Source organism: Crinia signifera, chromosome 3 (assembly GCF_055691185.1).
Source record: "Crinia signifera chromosome 3, ASM5569118v1, whole genome shotgun sequence".
Lineage (NCBI taxonomy): Eukaryota > Metazoa > Chordata > Amphibia > Anura > Myobatrachidae > Crinia > Crinia signifera.
In genome coordinates this window covers 329,808,394-329,825,825 of record NC_139219.1, presented here as the reverse complement: position 1 = coordinate 329,825,825, position 17,432 = coordinate 329,808,394, and the positions used below count along the sequence as shown (strand labels likewise).

Here is a 17,432-nt window from a genome sequence, read left to right as displayed (position 1 = left end):
ATCACTGACTCTCTGTTATTTTATTATTTTAATTCGATTCATCACCTTTGTACATATCTCCGGCTCCTTACACTTACTGACACTATAGTGTTCTCACTGGTGCCCTGCTCTGTGCTTTTCAGGCTTATACTGATTTTTGGGGTGCAGCACCCTGAGAGGCCTTGACGATTGGCTTGGGGACTTCCCATATATTTACAAATATATGGAACCAAGATCTGTGAATTATATCATCATGTAGATGTAATCTGGTTACTGATATCACACAGTGTGCTGGGGGAACCACAGATGGAGCCGCCCTCACCAGAGCGGCTTCCGGTGTGCCCATCGCCACCCATCAGCGACGCCAATCCGCAGAATAGGGCGCGCGTCGGAGACACTCATGCACCCCATACTCGGCAATGGACACGTAATTATGTGAGACGCTCGCACATCCACATATGCCCACATCCACTGTCGCTCACCATTCACCAGATATCAGCAGATGGCACTGGTCGTGGTGGCAGGATAAAAGTCAGTACACTTGGGGGCGGGGGGGCGTGGTGGTGGATGGGTTCAAAAGAACAGGATCCCTGCCAGAGAGCCCAGGCCTGGGTAATCAGTAAAACTACCCCCCCCCCCCCCCCCCCCCCGGTGCCAATGCAGATGCATCTGAGTGAGAAAAAATATGCCCGAACTCATACCCTCCAACATGACCCATTCCATTAGGTACAAAATGCTCTGTTCCTGGACTTTCCTGCCAGTGGCAGTTACAGAGGTGGGGCTCCAGCACAGTCCAATATTCAAAGAGGGGGGGGAGTCACATCAACTGCCAGTGAGTCCAGGATAGTGATGTTTGGTGTGGCTCCCCTTTTTGAATATTGGACTGTGCTGTAGGCTCATGTCTGTAACTGCCACTGGCAGGGAAGTTCAGGAACAGAGCATTTTGTACCTAATGGAATGGGTCATGTTGGAGGGTATGCGTACTGTGTCTAAGCGTGAGTGCCAGGCTGCACTGCCGGTTGGAACAGGAACTTACTGCCGACCACAGCAGGATCTGCTCTCTGCCGAAATTGCTTTGGTCACAGAAAAAAAAGAAAATCACAGCAGTTGTTCCCCAAACTGCTTTGCTTCATTGTACAATGTTCCTAAATTTACACTGTGACCACAACAAAATATGTAACAATAACCTTCAATGTCTCCATGGCTACAGAACGGGCAGAGGGCCTAGGCCAGATGATTCAAAAAGTGATAAAATGGAGAGTGATAAAAAGCCAGCCAATCAGCTCCAACATGCCATGTTACAGGCTGTGTTTGAAAAATGACAGGTAGGAGCGATTGGCTGCCTGTTTATGACTCTCCATTTTATCACTTTTCAAGCTTAGTGCATCTGTCCCAGAGAGAGGCGCTGTGTGTAAGACTAATGATAAACCATCATCATATATGAAATTGGACTTAAAACTATGTTTATGAAAAACATCCATTTGCAAAATTGGCGTGCGAGCGGGGGGTGGGCGTTCATGAGGGCAGCGTTTAGTTGGCAGCTTTGTGAGTCAATCAGAATGACCTCCTATGTGAGTTATATAAATACATTTCTAATCAAGGCCCTTTTTTTTCCTGAAGGGACCTCTCAAAAACACTAATATGATTGACAGCTGTCTGTTGCTGTACTGCACCGTATCATCGTGTTATCAGATTATACAAAACTATAGTGGTAAATGGACACAGTATCTGGCAGGTAAACGCAGCAGACCCTCCCTGCCCGCTCCACCACGTTCCATTATACGTACCCCCTCTTCCTCATCTCTGGGTGCTCTGTTCCATAGTGTTGATCTCCTATGGCTGATGGCTCCCACTGCGCTCGCCCTGCTCGGTGGGTTTGACGCCTTGTCTGCTTAATGCAGACCATTGTAGTTTTCCTGGTTACACAACTAAGGGCTAACATCTCGTGTTGTGTGATGATGAGGCTGACATCATTATTAGCAAGTGTGACCTCACCGCCTGCGCCAACCAATCACAGATTTATACTCATACTACCTGGCCAATAGGAGATTCTCCTATTAATTGGTAAGCATCAGTAGCCCCCTGTTTACTGACTCCACCCACTGCACAGCTGGCAGGTATGTCACTGACTCCACTCACTGCACAGCTGGCGGGTATGTCACTGACTCCACCCACTGCACAGCTGGCGGGTATGTTACTGACTCCACCCACTGTACAGCTGGCGGGTATGTTACTGACTCTACCCACTGCACAGCTGGCGGGTATGTCACTGACTCCACTCACTGCACAGCTGGCGGGTATGTCACTGACTCCACCCACTGCACAGCTGGCGGGTATGTTACTGACTCCACCCACTGTACAGCTGGCGGGTATGTTACTGACTCTACCCACTGCACAGCTGGCGGGTATGTTACTGACTCCACTCACTGCACAGCTGGCGGGTATGTTACTGACTCCACCCACTGCACAGCTGGCGGGTATGTTGATGACTCCTTGGATGTAATGAAATACCCAAAAAACAGAGAAAAAAGAAATACTGTATAGTGTAATATCATTAACACATTTTTGCACAATAATCCATGGTATAGAAGTTTTCAACTTGTACCAGAATGTATTGTCTACGATTATTGTAGACTAAGGGCAAGATGTAGCAAACTGAAAATGCGGTAAAACCCCGGTTTTACCGCATTTTCCTATGTATCAGAACCCGGCCGCATCGATACCGCATTGTAGGGTATCGCCACCTTTGGGTGGCGATACCCTATAGAAGCCTATGGGCTTCTTTTTGCCGCCTCCGACGCAAACCCGCCGCCTCGCCGACCCCCCCTCCGGCTTACCTTCCTGAAAGGTCCTGCTGGACCCCGGAAGGAGGGGAGCAGGAGGCGGCAGGACGGTGGCGGAGACCCCCCGCACACCACAGTACAGGTACCCCCGCACCGTGATGCCAGCCGCATATGTTAGTACAGGCGGCGATGTATATGAATACATCCCGCCCTTAAGCGTTTGATTGGGGGAAATATAGCTTTCACTAATAGATCCCTTCTCCCAGTGGCAGAACTATCGAGGGTGCATTGGTGCAACTGCTATGGGGCCCGGTGGCTCGGGGGGCCAGGGCCCCATGGACAGCAAGCAAGCACCCCCTGCACCGTGACCACCAATAAGAAGGGCTTGGGCTGGCTGTCTGTGCAGTGAGTCAGTCACTGCAATATGCTGTGCTGGCCGGAGGAGAAGCCTGGCGGGGGAGGACGCCTCCGACGTGCACTGACCCGCGAGATGTACAGTAGCGTCATCATCATTCTCACTGGTTCCTGCTGCTGGTATTAGCGAGCCCCAGGCCCGGCCGCTTGTCCGGCTTGTGGTAGAGAGTCCGTGCACGCTATGCTGCTGCTTGCTCTGCTGTTAGCCCCGCCCCCAGCAGCTGCTGTTTACGCGCTCATGTGCGGTGTAGTGGTGTGCTGCGGAGATCCGGGAGGGTGAGTACTCGGTGGGTGCAGAGGGGACACACCATGTACACAGTGGCACATTTACTGGGTATCAGGGTGGGGGTAGGGGTAGGGGTGGGTAATTAAAAGGTACACAGCGGCACCTGTAAGTAATGGGGGTAAAGTAGCAGAGCCCAAACTCTCACTCCACCTGTCTCTCTGCCCCTAGTCTTAAGCTGGCCATACATCAGAAAGATCGATCTTAAGATCGATTGCGCTTATGATTGTGTACAATTTCCCTTGAAATCCCCGGCAGTCCTTGGTGATTTTTGGACACACATTCTACACACAATCCATCTTACAATCAGTCATACAATCCATCTGCTGTATGATTGTGTATACAAGATGTGCACAGGGGTGCCGAGAGAGGGGGGGAGCAGGTACAATTTACCCGGGCCCGGGCCTGTCAGGGGGGCCCTGGTCTGGACACACAGGGTTTTTTTTATTTGGTGGCAAGTACCCCCAACATGACCCATTCCATTAGGTACAAAGTGCTCTGTTACTGGACTTCCCGGCCAGTGGCAGTTACAGAGGTTGGACTCCAGCACAGTTCAAAATTCAAAGAGGGGCAGTCACATCAACTGCCAGTGAGTCCAGGACAGTGATGCTTGTGGTGGCAGTATATATGACCCCCCCTTTTTGAATATTGAACTGTGCTGCAGGCTCACATATGTAACTGCCACTGGCAGGGAAGTCCAGGAACAGAGCATTTTGTAATTAATGGAATGGGCCATGTTGGAGGGTATGTGTAAATCCTTTGCAAAGAGCATGTAACCCCTGGCAGAGCATGTTAACCCCTAGCAGAGCATGTAAATCAGGGCAGACAGGTTAATCCCTAGCAGAGAATGTTAACCCCTGGCAGAGCATGTTAACCCCTTAATATGCAATGAGCATTACGGTGTGTGGCATAACGTGTAATGAGCATTATGGCATGTGGTATAATATGTAATGGGTGTTTGACATGTGTAATAGGCATTACAGTGTAAATTGTTGTACGTGTATCCACCTTGGAAGCAGTGGCGTAACACCGGGTCCGCAGACTGTGCGGGGATCTCCGTACGTGAGGGCCCCAGGAAGTTATTGTACCGGGGCCCAGGATTTCTCTTGGCGGCCCTGGATGTGCACACAATCTGCATACAATCCATCATACAATCAGTCATACAATCCATCTGATGATTGATTGTATGATTTGTGTACACAAGATGTGCACACAATCTGCATACAATCCATCTTACAATCAATTGATATTGTATGATTGGGTACAATATCTTTCTGATGTATGGCCACCATTAGTCCTCTCTTCTCCTCTCTTCCTCCCTCTCTCTTTCCTCCATCTCCTCTCTCTCTCTCGCTCTGGCAGTCTTCAACCCCTCTCCCTTACCTGTGCACTCTCTCTCTCTCTCTCACTAGCCCTGTCTCATCCCGACGCCCTGTGTCAGTCTTTCTCCCCAACTCTACCTGGCACGGTTTCTCTCCCGACACACTATCTCGCTCTTTCTTCTGGCGCCCCCCCTCCCCCCCATGGGCATTTTTTTCTGCAAATCTGGAATCATACTGCAGTGCCCATACCACCTTTAGAGTCTATGAACTAACCTTGGAGAAAGATAAAGTGTATAGATATAAAGTCACAGTCAATCAGCTCCTAACTGCCATGTTATGGGCTGTGTATTTGTACTAAGCCACAGAGTAAGAAAAAGTGGGAAGAGATAAAGTAGCAGCCAACCAGCTCCTCACTGCCATGTTACAGGCTGTGTGGTCTATGTAAGATAAAGTGGAGAGGGATAAAGTAGCAGCAAATCAGCTCTTCACTGGCATGTTACAGGCTGCGTGGTCTATGCAATTAGTCATTATCAGCCAGATGCACTAAGCTTCAAAAGTGAAAAATTGGAGAGTGATAAACAACCAGCCAATCAGCTCCTACCTGTTATTTTACAAACCCAGCCTGTAACATGACAGGTACTGTAGGAGCTGATTGGCTGGTTGTTTATCACACTCCATTTTATCACTTTGTGAAGCTTGATACATCTGGCCCTGTGAGAGATAAAGTGGAGAGGGATAAAGTAGCAACAAATCAGCTCCTCACTGCCATGTTACAGGCTGTGTGGTCTATGCAATAAGTCATTTTGAGAGATAAAGTGGAGAGGGATAAAGTAGCAACAAATCGTCTCCTGCCTGCCATGTTACAGGCTGTGCAGTCTATGTAATTAGTCATGAAGAAAGATAAAGTGGAGAGGGATAAAGCAGCAGCAAATCAGCTCATAACTGCCATGTTACAGGCTGTGCAGTCTATGTAATTAGTCATTATGAGAGATAAAGTGGAGAGGGATAAAGTACCAATCAGATCCTAACTGCCATGTCACAGGCTGTGCGGTCTATGTAATTAGTCATTATGAGAGATAAAGTGGAGAGGGATAAAGTACCAATCAGATCCTAACTGCCATGTCACAGGCTGTGCGGTCTATGTAATTAGTCATTATGAGAGATAAAGTGGAGAGGAATAAAGTGCCAGCCAATCAGCTCCTAACTGCCATGTCACAGGCTGTGTTTGAAAAATGACAGATGGGAATGAGCTGCCTGCTGCATCATCTGCTTTATAATCCGACGATAAAGAGCTGCGGTTTCCTTTCCCGCGGCAGCCGGATGGCGCAATAGAGAACACGTTTCCCCTTGAACTTGTCAGATGCTGAGAGTGGCAGAGTGCAGGGTGTGACGACGTCAGACGTGATGACTGCTGTGTAAGGGCACGCACGGCCTCCTACTCCCTCTAGGGGCTGCAGCTGACTCGCAGGTCACATGACTCCATAGTATGTCTATGCAGGAACTCGGTTTTCCTTCTGTGTATTCACTGACAGCATAACAAGCTCTCTCCGATACAGGAGCCCGGCCAGAGGGACCCCGGGCAGCCATGGCGTGGACGTCCTATCAACTGATCCTGGCAGGGATGATGCTAGTCACAGGCTCCATTAATACCCTCTCAGCCAAGTACGTACAAGCAGGTGTTATTTACAGTGACAATTGTAGATATATATATATATATATATATATATATATATAACGTATACCTTGCCGGACGTGGTACGTGCGCCGTATTGGGCTGTTATCGCCTTCCACGGAACATTCCTGATCATTATTGATGTATAACGCCCCGGCATGTATTATATACTGCGATATACTTTCACTTACAGTAATGCAGGTGAATCGTTATCCGGAATATCAGGGAGTTTACAGTCAACACGGTACAGCGTATATGGGGGCATAGGTCAGTATATCATTTTATGGGGGCATAGGTCAGTGTATCAGCTGCGAGCAGGTTGAAACATTGGAACAATATAGATTTCTGTGACTGTAGCAATTGGCCTCTGTTATCTTTAGTGTAAGGTCGTATTATTATAAAAACAGTTACAGCGGCCGTTACACCGGCTACGTCTACAGTGTTTGTTTGTTTGTTTGTTTGTTTGTGTTTAATGTTTGGATAATAATTGAATTAAATAAACGAATTAATATATTTCTGATTTGCCCTCTCTGCTCTCTTTCCAGTTATCCATGATATATGTCTGACAATAACAATATACATGGGGTGAAATGTAATAGGGTGCAATTTTCTCCCTATTTTTTTCAAAGTCTGGTAAAAAAAAAAAAAAAAAAAACATCTGGATTTGCACGGTTTAAAAAAAAAATCGAAATTTAATAGAATGTGAATTGCGATTTAATTCGCACATTTAGCTGTACCAGTTTTGTGCTGTGCAATAACATAATCGCACATTACAATTCACATCCAGATGTTATCCCATTATACAATATACAACCAGAAACTGACAACCAACTTGGTATCTTGGTATCAAAGTGAAACAGAAAGAAAACAACAGCAACTCAGAAAACCAAGGGACTGCTTTGAGTGAGCGCACTTCATCCTCACAACATACTACTCCTGGCTGCTTAATCCGGCTATTCATCCATAATATCACCATTTACACACCTGCTAAAACTTTTACTATCACTGTTAATGCCCAGCTGTACCTCTAATGCCTTCACCACTCCTGCTCTTCCATTGATAGTAGGTGTCCCCCAACATTTTATTCTTGGCCCTCTTCTTCTCTATCTCTACACATCCTCTCTCAGGGGCAAACGCAGGATTTTCAGAAGGGGGTTTCCAGAGAGGGGCACATGTTTTGTTTTGTTGTTTTTCACTACTCACCCTGTTGGTGGTGCTGATGAAGGGGATTGCTCCCCGAAACTGTTGACCGCCATGACCTGAGTTTTTTCCACAATTGTTTCATATGCTGTGATTTAATATACTTTTTCAAAAAATCCTGGAGTGCCGCCTCGTGATTCTAGATTAAGGAATCCAAAGCCAGCTTTATATATACATATATATAGCAATGTATTGGGTCCCTTACCGATCCTCCAGCGGTAGGGGTGGGGGGTGCTATGAGCGGAAGCTTTGATGTCCCGCAGGTGGTAGGGGGTATTATATCAACCGCTCAGCATGTAGGGCCTGGATCAGTAATTTCCACTAATTACCCCTTTACTGTACAGATGGTGGGAGATGGGGTGGGAGAAGGGGGTATGGGCTGAATGAAGGGGCCCTGATACATAACTTCCAGGGTGGTAGAGGATGTTTAATATGCAGAGGAGGGGTGTATAGTGGAGTGGGCTTATTATTCATAATTTTCTGGTGGGAAGACAGCTTGCTTGACTGCAGATATCTCCAGTTCCTGGAAATAGATTTCTTAAATTTTAATGGAATTAAAAACTAGAGAATCCCACCTACCAAATGGTATTGGGGACTAGGGGATCAGAGTTCAGGAGGCAGAGCAATCCGCCAACGAGTATATAAAACTACATACCAGGTGTGTGGAGCTGGAGCAGTAACCAGCTGCTGGAAGGCTGATATCTCTGGTTTTAGGAACAGTAGAGACAAGCTACTAGTGTCCATCAAAGGGGGAGAGTCCCAGCTTTTGGAATATACCCTCAGAAAAACTCTAAGTCAGACAGAACCTGAAATATCTGATTGGGAAGAGCAATTAACAGGCTTGGATGGGGACCACTGCTTTGAAGTCAGATATCTCCGGTTCCCAAAGGCCAATTTATAAATTATTGTACCCATGGAAATAGGGGACCCTCAGCTTTCAGCCTAGCGCCCTTAGACTCCTGGGGGATTTCTGGGTACTCAGAAAGCTTTCCTCTTCCCACCCTCCTGCATAAAACCTGACCATCTCTCATCCTAACCACCTTCCCCTTCTGTGTCACCCCTGTCTGTCTAACCCTCCCCTTTAGAATGTAAGCTCTCACGAGCAGGGCCCTCTCTCCTCATGTGCCTTTCTTAGAATATATAAACCTCTGCCACCCTGATGATTGCTGCAGTGTCCAGTATTTACCATGTACTTGTCCTAAACTGTCTTGTACTGTAATTCGTTATGTGTTTTTGCTCATAACTATTCTCTGTGAAGCGCTGCGGAATATGTGTGCGCTATATAAGAACCTGTTAATAATAATAATAACAATAACCAGCAAATGTAATAGGTAAACGTTACCAAAAATGGCAAAACAAATAGACCAGGTTCAGACTGGTGGATTTGACGGAAGATCTGTGAATGGTTCTGTCCAAAAAAATGTGTTAAAGTGAAAAAAAAAAAAAAAGCCAAACAGCACTGGACTCATTGAACCGGGGGGACCTTGTACAAAAAGTGTCCCCCTGGCTGTGGCATAACACCGCTGGCTGTTGGAGCCCAGTGCTGGTTCCAAAATACAGGGGAACCCCAGTTATTTTGTCCCCTGTATTTTTGTAACCAGGATGGGTCCTAGAGCTGGTTTAAGAAATACAAGGAACCCCTACGCTTTTTCTCCCCATATTTTTGGAACCAGGACCTGCTCAATCAATGCGGGTCTGCTTTGACTCAGGAGGGGTCCCCACACCATTTTTTTTTTAAATTATGACCAAATAACACATATTACCATGTGTAAAAATGTGCACATTTCCATGACCAAAAATCGATTTCTAATTCTGACTAAAATTGCACCCTGTTACATTCCGCCCATGGTTTCTGCAGTACAGTATGTTACAGTACTGTATATCCAGACTGCAGATACTGTTGGCCTGCATACAGCCCCATAGATAGTACTTTAGCAGCGCCAGGAGACAGCCGTTGGTCACCAGATACAATAGTTTGGGGAGGTGATGTTTTTGTATCCAATAACAGTGATGAATCAGAGCTGGATGAGTCCCAGGAGCCAGGAGGTCACGTTACTGTCATTTCTAATCAGGTCAATAGATGCATCAAACCCAGCTAACTACAGAGCCAGCGATGACTCACTGGTTGCTGAATGCAGCAGATCTTGTCCATCCATGTATTATTATATGATGATGGTTGCTATAAGGAGACTAAGGGGGTGATTCAGGGTTGTTTGCCAAGCACATTTGGTTTGCTAATGGACAAAACCATATGCAATGCAGGTGGGGCAGATGTAACATGTGCAGAGAAAGTTCGATTTGGGTGAGTTAGTTTGTTTCTGTGCAGGGTAAATACTGGCTTCTTTTTTTTTTTAACTGCAATTTAGATTTCAGTTTGACCTACAAACCCCACCCAAATCTAACTCTCTCTGCGCATGTAACATCTGCCCCACCTGCAGCGCAGCATGGTTGTGTCCATTAGCAAACCAAGTGGGTGATTCTAATTCATTGCGAATGGCTTCAGCGACTTGCATAGGGAAAGATGGTGGCAATGATGGGTGTCGCCCATGGCAATGCCCAGCGTACGCGGCTGAGACAATGTGTGCCGGGAACATCAACCGCCCGCCCCGTCTTTATCCTGTTACTAAAAGTCGGTTCCCACTGACTTCTATTTGCGAAGGCAGGAGAAGGAATGATTTCTCTTCCCAAATGTGCTTTGCAAACCAACCTGAATCACCCCATAAATTCTTTATTAGCAGTTACTAAAGCAGCAGCGTCATATCGCACAGCGCTGTACAGAGAGTCAGCAATCGCATCGGGTCCTGTCCCAATGGAGCTCACACCAGTGGTACCCAAGCTGTGTGCCGTGCTACCCATGGGTTCCTTGGGACACTTACAGGGGTGCCTTATCTAAATGGTCCAGAAGTAATTAGAATCCAAATTGGTTAATGTAGGAAACTAGCACTTGTGGCTTCCCATCATACAATATGTGGACAAACAGCAGCAAATCCCATCTCTCATCACATAACGGGCCCTAAGGGTGACCTACTGTATAAACAAAATATAAAAAAAGTAAAAGTTTTTTCTACATTTCTCAAGAAACTTTTGACCTAGGGTTCTGCTTGAGGATGAATTGCTGTAAAATACAATAGGGCCCGTTACTATATCACCTAGTGTCTATGGGGCTTAGCACTCCTAGCCCTACATGAGGAGGACCCCAGGTACCAGAAGCGGCTTCTGATTCCTTTCTGCCCCCTCGCACACTGCCCTCTGTAGGTGATGGACTTATTCGCAGGACCTAGGCTCATCTCTGGGTCGAGCTCTCAGCATTATGGCTCTGACTCTATAGAACTCTCTTCCCCGCACAGTTCTAAAGACACCCACAACACAATGATTCAAATATAGACCCAAGACTTCCCTGTTCCTCTCACGTTTCACTAAATGTTGCTTTGGGCCTAAACAAAATACAACCAAATGCTCAGTTCTCCTTTCTGTTACGCCTGCTTTGTAAATGCAAATGTAAAACACTATAGTCCTATTGGGAGAAAAGTGCGACATTATTGTCATTAATATTATTATTATTATTAATAATAATAATATTATTACTGTTGTCCAAGTAATGCTGCTTTCCCACTGCAGACCTGTTTAAAGTACTGGTAATCTTAAATGATATTTAAAACGGTATTAGCATTCCCACTGCAGCAGATTACTGTTTTAAATACCATTTAAGTACCATTCCCATTGCAGTGAACCGTGTAAAATGTAGAGTGCCTAACCCCCCCCCCCCCCAGTGTAAAGAGTGCCTAATCCCTCCCCCCCCAAGTGTAAAGAGTGCCTAACCCCCCCCCCTTCCCACAGTGTAAAGAGTGCCTAATCCCTCCCCCCCCCAAGTGTAAAGAGTGCCTAACCCCCCGTACCTGCCCTGTGCCCCCACCTCCCCTCCCCTTGTACTTACCTGCACGGGGATGCAGGGCAGTGGGGAGGCAGCGGGGGTCCATGCGGGGTACAGGCAGTCCCAGTGCCTGATGAGAATTAGTAGTTCTCACTTTGCGCATATGTAATGAGTGCACGTGCATAATAATGAGCCGCTCATTACATATGCGTATATGTAATGAGCGCCTCATTATTATGCACGTGCACTCATTACACATGCACAAAGTGAGAACTACTAGGTCTCATCAGGCACTGGGACTTCCTGGAGGCTAAATAACGTTTAAGATGCATTCCCACTGCCTCTTAAACGTTATTTTAACGTGTAGGACTCTGCTTTAAAAACGGGTTGAAATACCATTTAGCTTTAAACGGTATTTCAACTCTGGCACTTTCCCACTGCAGCCTTAAAACTGTAAATTGCGCTGAAAATCGTCAATTTACCGTTTTTTAGCTGCAGTGGGAAAGGGGCATTACTTGGCTGCACCAATCGGCAATATAACTACGTGTGCTACAGGAGCAGGTCTTTACCCAGCGGTTCCCTCACATACCCCTCACTCCATGCATTCTCCACCACACAGTTGCTTACAGCCAGCACTGAGACACAGCTCCCCGCAGCCGCTTGCTGTGTTTCACATTAGGACCTTAGCCTGACTCACCAAGTTTATCAGGGCTGAATCATGCATCCATTGGTGTCAGCCACATGTATGAACACATGTATAAACATACAAGTAGGCTGCATGGATTGCCCCAAGTAATGTTCCAGTGTAATCCCTGTGCTGCAGCCAAGATCACATGATCCCGACAGCCTATGGACATCCACTGCTGCCTATATAACCCCCTTCAGTAGAGCAGCGCACTGCCAGAGCAATGTCTTCCTGGGGTCGTTTTATACCTTATCAATGATTATTTTTCATATAACGTGGACTCCCAATTTGTGTAGGTGTTTGCCATGTTTTGAACCAGGTACGCTTGGCACGCTTTACCGTTCCCATCCATGTGGATGGTAATGTATAAAAAAGTCCAAAAAATGCATGTTGTCCTTTTCTTGCGTTGACCGTTACCATGTTGACCATTTGTCAAAAAAAGCATTAATCCACTGCGCTCGCCACTCCTAGATCTGGGGTGCACGTGGTGAATGAGGAGTGCAGTGTATAAATGCCTCTGTATATTATATTGGATCAAAGCTTCTTTATGCCCATCAAAATGACGACTTCTTCAATGTACTTTCACTTTGATCTGTGACAGTTTTTATTTTCTGTTTGAGCTGTGGCAGTTTTTAGCCCATCAAATCTACACCCCACCCCCAGTCCCTATCTGCTCCTACCGCCAATCTCTGTCTTCCCAGCTCCCTCTCTCCATATCCAGCATGTTTGAAACAGATCAGTGTCCCTGCAAAACTGCTTTCACTTTCTGTTATGACATCCTTTAGAACACAGGTCTTCAACCTGTGGCCCTCCAGATGTTGTGTACATTTCCCAGCATGCCCTGACAATTTTGGCATGCTCTTATAGGAAAAAATGTGGTAATGCATGTTGGAACATGTAGTTTCACAACATCTGGAGGGCCATAGGTTGAAGACCCATGGTTTAGAACAAAAAGGAGTAATTTGGTCCGACAAGTCCATCTAGTGGCCACTGTCGGTACATCACCTAATAGAGGTGAGGAGTAGTTAGCCTTATACAGTGTATATATATATATATATATATATATATATATATATATATATATATATATCGATAGATAGAGATAATATCTATATATAAATATTTATATACATAATTAAAATTCAAGTGTTTTGCATGCCGACAGCCACTAGATGTAATGATATCACTGTCTCTAGTCTTCGCCATTCATGATGCAAATTGTGACATTTTAGCCCCACCCCTTCCACGAATACCCATGAATCAAGGTATGTGCTGCACTGGGGGCGGGGCTTGATGATGTCAAGAACAGTCACCGCCCCCCAAAGTGCAGCTGGCAGTCTCCTCTCGGGCTTCTCCCGAGAAGGCAAGTGTGGGTTAACCCTTAATACGGGTCACACACAGCTCCAACGCTGGAGTCACTGCTTATCCCAAGTGCTGACAGGGATGTCATGTGACTGTGCTCAGTGATAGTGACCTTTAGCGCATCACATGATCATTTGTCTCTGACATCCTGAAGTGACATAAAATATGCTGTGCGATGCAATTCCTATAAATACACGGCTGTGTTACATTGAAAGGGAAATGGGAATATAGTAATAATTATGCTAAAGGCAATCTGACACAGGCCTCCAAACGTCCGCAGGTAGGGGAGAGATTCTCTCTCTAATGGACAAAACCATGCATTGCTGCACTGCAGGTGGGGCAGATGTCACATGTGCAGAGAGAGTTAGATTTGGGTGGGGTGTGCTCACACTAAAATCTAAATTGCAGTGTAAGAATAAAGCAGCCAGTATTTACCCTGCACAGAAACATAATAACTCCCCCAAATGTAACACTTCTGTGTGCAGCCACCACGGGTAACGCAGTACACAAACAGGTGGTTCTGGCTGGAGTGAGAAGTGACGGGATGGAAATGCCGACACACAGGGTGTGGATCATAGGGTCAACCAGTGAAGATCGACACATGAAAAAAGGCTGACGAGGCTTAAAGGGTCATTACTGGACAGAATCATTAGGTCGACATTGGGAAGGTCGACATGGAAACCCAAAAAGTGCACCGCTTCCCCTATCTCTATTTTACTCCCTCCACGGCCTAGTGGATGGTAAGGCATGTTGGTTCCAAAAAAAAGATAAACCCCATGTCAACCTGTTGACTGTCGACATTCAAAATGTCAACTTAATGACCCTGTTGACCTTAAGCCGTCTCAACCTTTTTCATGTGTCTACCTTAGGTGTATTAACCTAGTGACTGTGTACCGACACACACTATGTCCGCTAGACTATACTGTGTGACCTCTGGTGCAGTAAAGCGGCAGCTCACGTACAGCACCGGGGGATTCAGGAGAAGAAAGAGCCGATCACCGGGAGTTGGTGATTATACCAGCGGTTGGAGGGGGGGGGGTCACAGTGCTGGGGAGGGAGGTGCTGGCGGCGATGGCGGCAAATTTGCAGTACCCTGGTGGTGCTGTGGGGACCCATCGCAGGGACAGAGCTTTAATGCAAGCTTTTCCACTGCATGCAATAATTGATACATCTGTGTAATGTACTCGATTATCGTATTGATATAGGATCGATGTTATCACATTCGCATCCTCGGATACGGATGTGATAAATGGGCCCCTAAATATTCACTATACAATGCTTTGTGACACAATCTGCGGCTTGTTTACCTGTGCAGGGACTGACAGAGACTCCCATGACTCACCCACCGCACTGACGGGCTCAGTGCCAGGTGATTCCGGCAGTTACTTCCAGTCAGCAAACATAAACTTAGATCACAGCAACAGAAAGAAAAAAACTCCCCCTCCCCCCCCCTCTTCTCCAAGTTCCACGCCAGACTGTGCACCATGCCAATATACTGTCCATTTTTCCATTTTAAGGGGGATGTCCTACAATTTATATGATCATCCCGCTTTGTAGGTGGATTGGTATACAGTGCGTCTTTTTGTAATATATTTTTATTTGCTAAACAATGCAGATCGGGTGTGACTGCACCCGCTGTGACGTCCCTGTCCCTTACACAAACTCCCCGAAGATCAGGTGTGAGTGCACCCACTGCGACGTCCCTGTCCCTTACACAAACTCCCAGAAGATCAGGTGTGACTGCACCCGCTGTGACGTCCCTGTCCCTTACACAAACTCCCCGAAGATCAGGTGTGACTGCACCCGCTGCGACGTCCCTGTCTCTTACACAAACTCCCCGAAGATCAGGTGTGACTGCACCCGCTGCGACGTCCCTGTCCCTTACACAAACTCCCCGAAGATCAGGTGTGACTGCACCCGCTGTGCCGTCCCTGTCCCTTACACAAACTCCCCGAAGATCAGGTGTGACTGCACCCGCTGCGACGTCCCTGTCCCTTACACAAACTCCCCGAAGATCAGGTGTGACTGCACCCGCTGCGACGTCCCTGTCCCTTACACAAACTCCCCGAAGATCAGGTGTGACTGCACCCGCTGTGACGTCCCTGTCCCTTACACAGACTCCTCGAAGATCAGGTGTGACTGCACCCGCTGCGACGTCCCTGTCCCTTACACAAACTCCCCGAAGATCAGGTGTGACTGCACCCGCTGCGACGTCCCTGTCCCTTACACAAACTCCCCGAAGATCAGGTGTGACTGCACCCGCTGCGACGTCCCTGTCCCTTACACAAACTCCCCGAACATCAGGTGTGACTGCACCCGCTGCGACGTCCCTGTCCCTTACACAAACTCCCCGAAGATCAGGTGTGACTGCACCCGCTGCGACGTCCCTGTCCCTTACACAAACTCCCCGAAGATCAGGTGTGACTGCACCCGCTGCGACGTCCCTGTCCCTTACACAAACTCCCCGAAGATCAGGTGTGACTGCACCCGCTGTGACGTCCCTGTCCCTTACACAAACTCCCCGAAGATCAGGCGTGACTGCACCCGCTGCGACGTCCCTGTCCCTTACACAAACTCCCCGAAGATCAGGTGTGACTGCACCCGCTGCGACGTCCCTGTCCCTTACACAAACTCCCCGAAGATCAGGTGTGACTGCACCCGCTGCGACGTCCCTGTCCCTTACACAAACTCCCCGAAGATCAGGTGTGACTGCACCCGCTGCGACGTCCCTGTCCCTTACACAAACTCCCGAAGATCAGGTGTGACTGCACCCGCTGCGACGTCCCTGTACCTTACACAAACTCCCTGAAGATCAGGTGTGACTGCACCCGCTGTGACGTCCCTGTCCCTTACACAAACTCCCCGAAGATCAGGTGTGACTGCACCCGCTGTGACGTCCCTGTCCCTTACACAAACTCCCTGAAGATCAGGTGTGAATGCACCCGCTGTGACGTCCCTGTCCCTTACACAAACTCCCCGAAGATCAGGTGTGACTGCACCCGCTGTGACGTCCCTGTCCCTTACACAAACTCCCCGAAGATCAGGTGTGACTGCACCCGCTGCGACGTCCCTGTCCCTTACACAAACTCCCGAAGATCAGGTGTGACTGCACCCGCTGCGACGTCCCTGTCCCTTACACAAACTCCCCGAAGATCAGGTGTGACTGTATCCGCTGCGACGTCCCTGTCCCTTACACAAACTCCCGAAGATCAGGTGTGACTGCACCCGCTGTGACGTCCCTGTCCCTTACACAAACTCCCCGAAGATCAGGTGTGACTGCACCCGCTGCAACGTCCCTGTCCCTTACACAAACTCCCGAAGATCAGGTGTGACTGCACCCGCTGCGACGTCCCTGTCCCTTACACAAACTCCCCGAAGATCAGGTGTGACTGCACCCGCTGCGACGTCCCTGTCCCTTACACAAACTCCCGAAGATCAGGTGTGACTGCACCCGCTGCGACGTCCCTGTCCCTTACACAAACTCCCCGAAGATCAGGTGTGACTGCACCCGCTGCGACGTCCCTGTCCCTTACACAAACTCCCGAAGATCAGGTGTGACTGCACCCGCTGTGACGTCCCTGTCCCTTACACAAACTCCCCGAAGATCAGGTGTGACTGCACCCGCTGTGACGTCCCTGTCCCTTACACAAACTCCCCGAAGATCAGGTGTGACTGCACCCGCTGCGACGTCCCTGTCCCTTACACAAACTCCCGAAGATCAGGTGTGACTGCACCCGCTGTGACGTCCCTGTCCCTTACACAAACTCCCCGAAGATCAGGTGTGACTGCACCCGCTGCAACGTCCCTGTCCCTTATACAAACTCCCCGAAGATCAGGTGTGACTGCACCCGCTGCAACGTC

The 17,432-nt window shown here is 47.9% G+C and overlaps 1 protein-coding gene across 1 annotated transcript in view; it reads left to right on the top strand.

The window, feature by feature from the left end:
- Nucleotides 1-6,235: 6,235 nt before the first annotated feature.
- Nucleotides 6,236-17,432, top strand: part of SLC35F6 (solute carrier family 35 member F6) — a 35,667-nt gene continuing 24,470 nt past the window's right edge. The window contains exon 1 of the mRNA XM_083178855.1: nucleotides 6,236-6,443. Coding sequence (XP_083034981.1) covers nucleotides 6,367-6,443 — 77 coding nt within the window. The 5' untranslated portion in view covers nucleotides 6,236-6,366. The remainder of the gene's footprint in view (nucleotides 6,444-17,432) is intronic.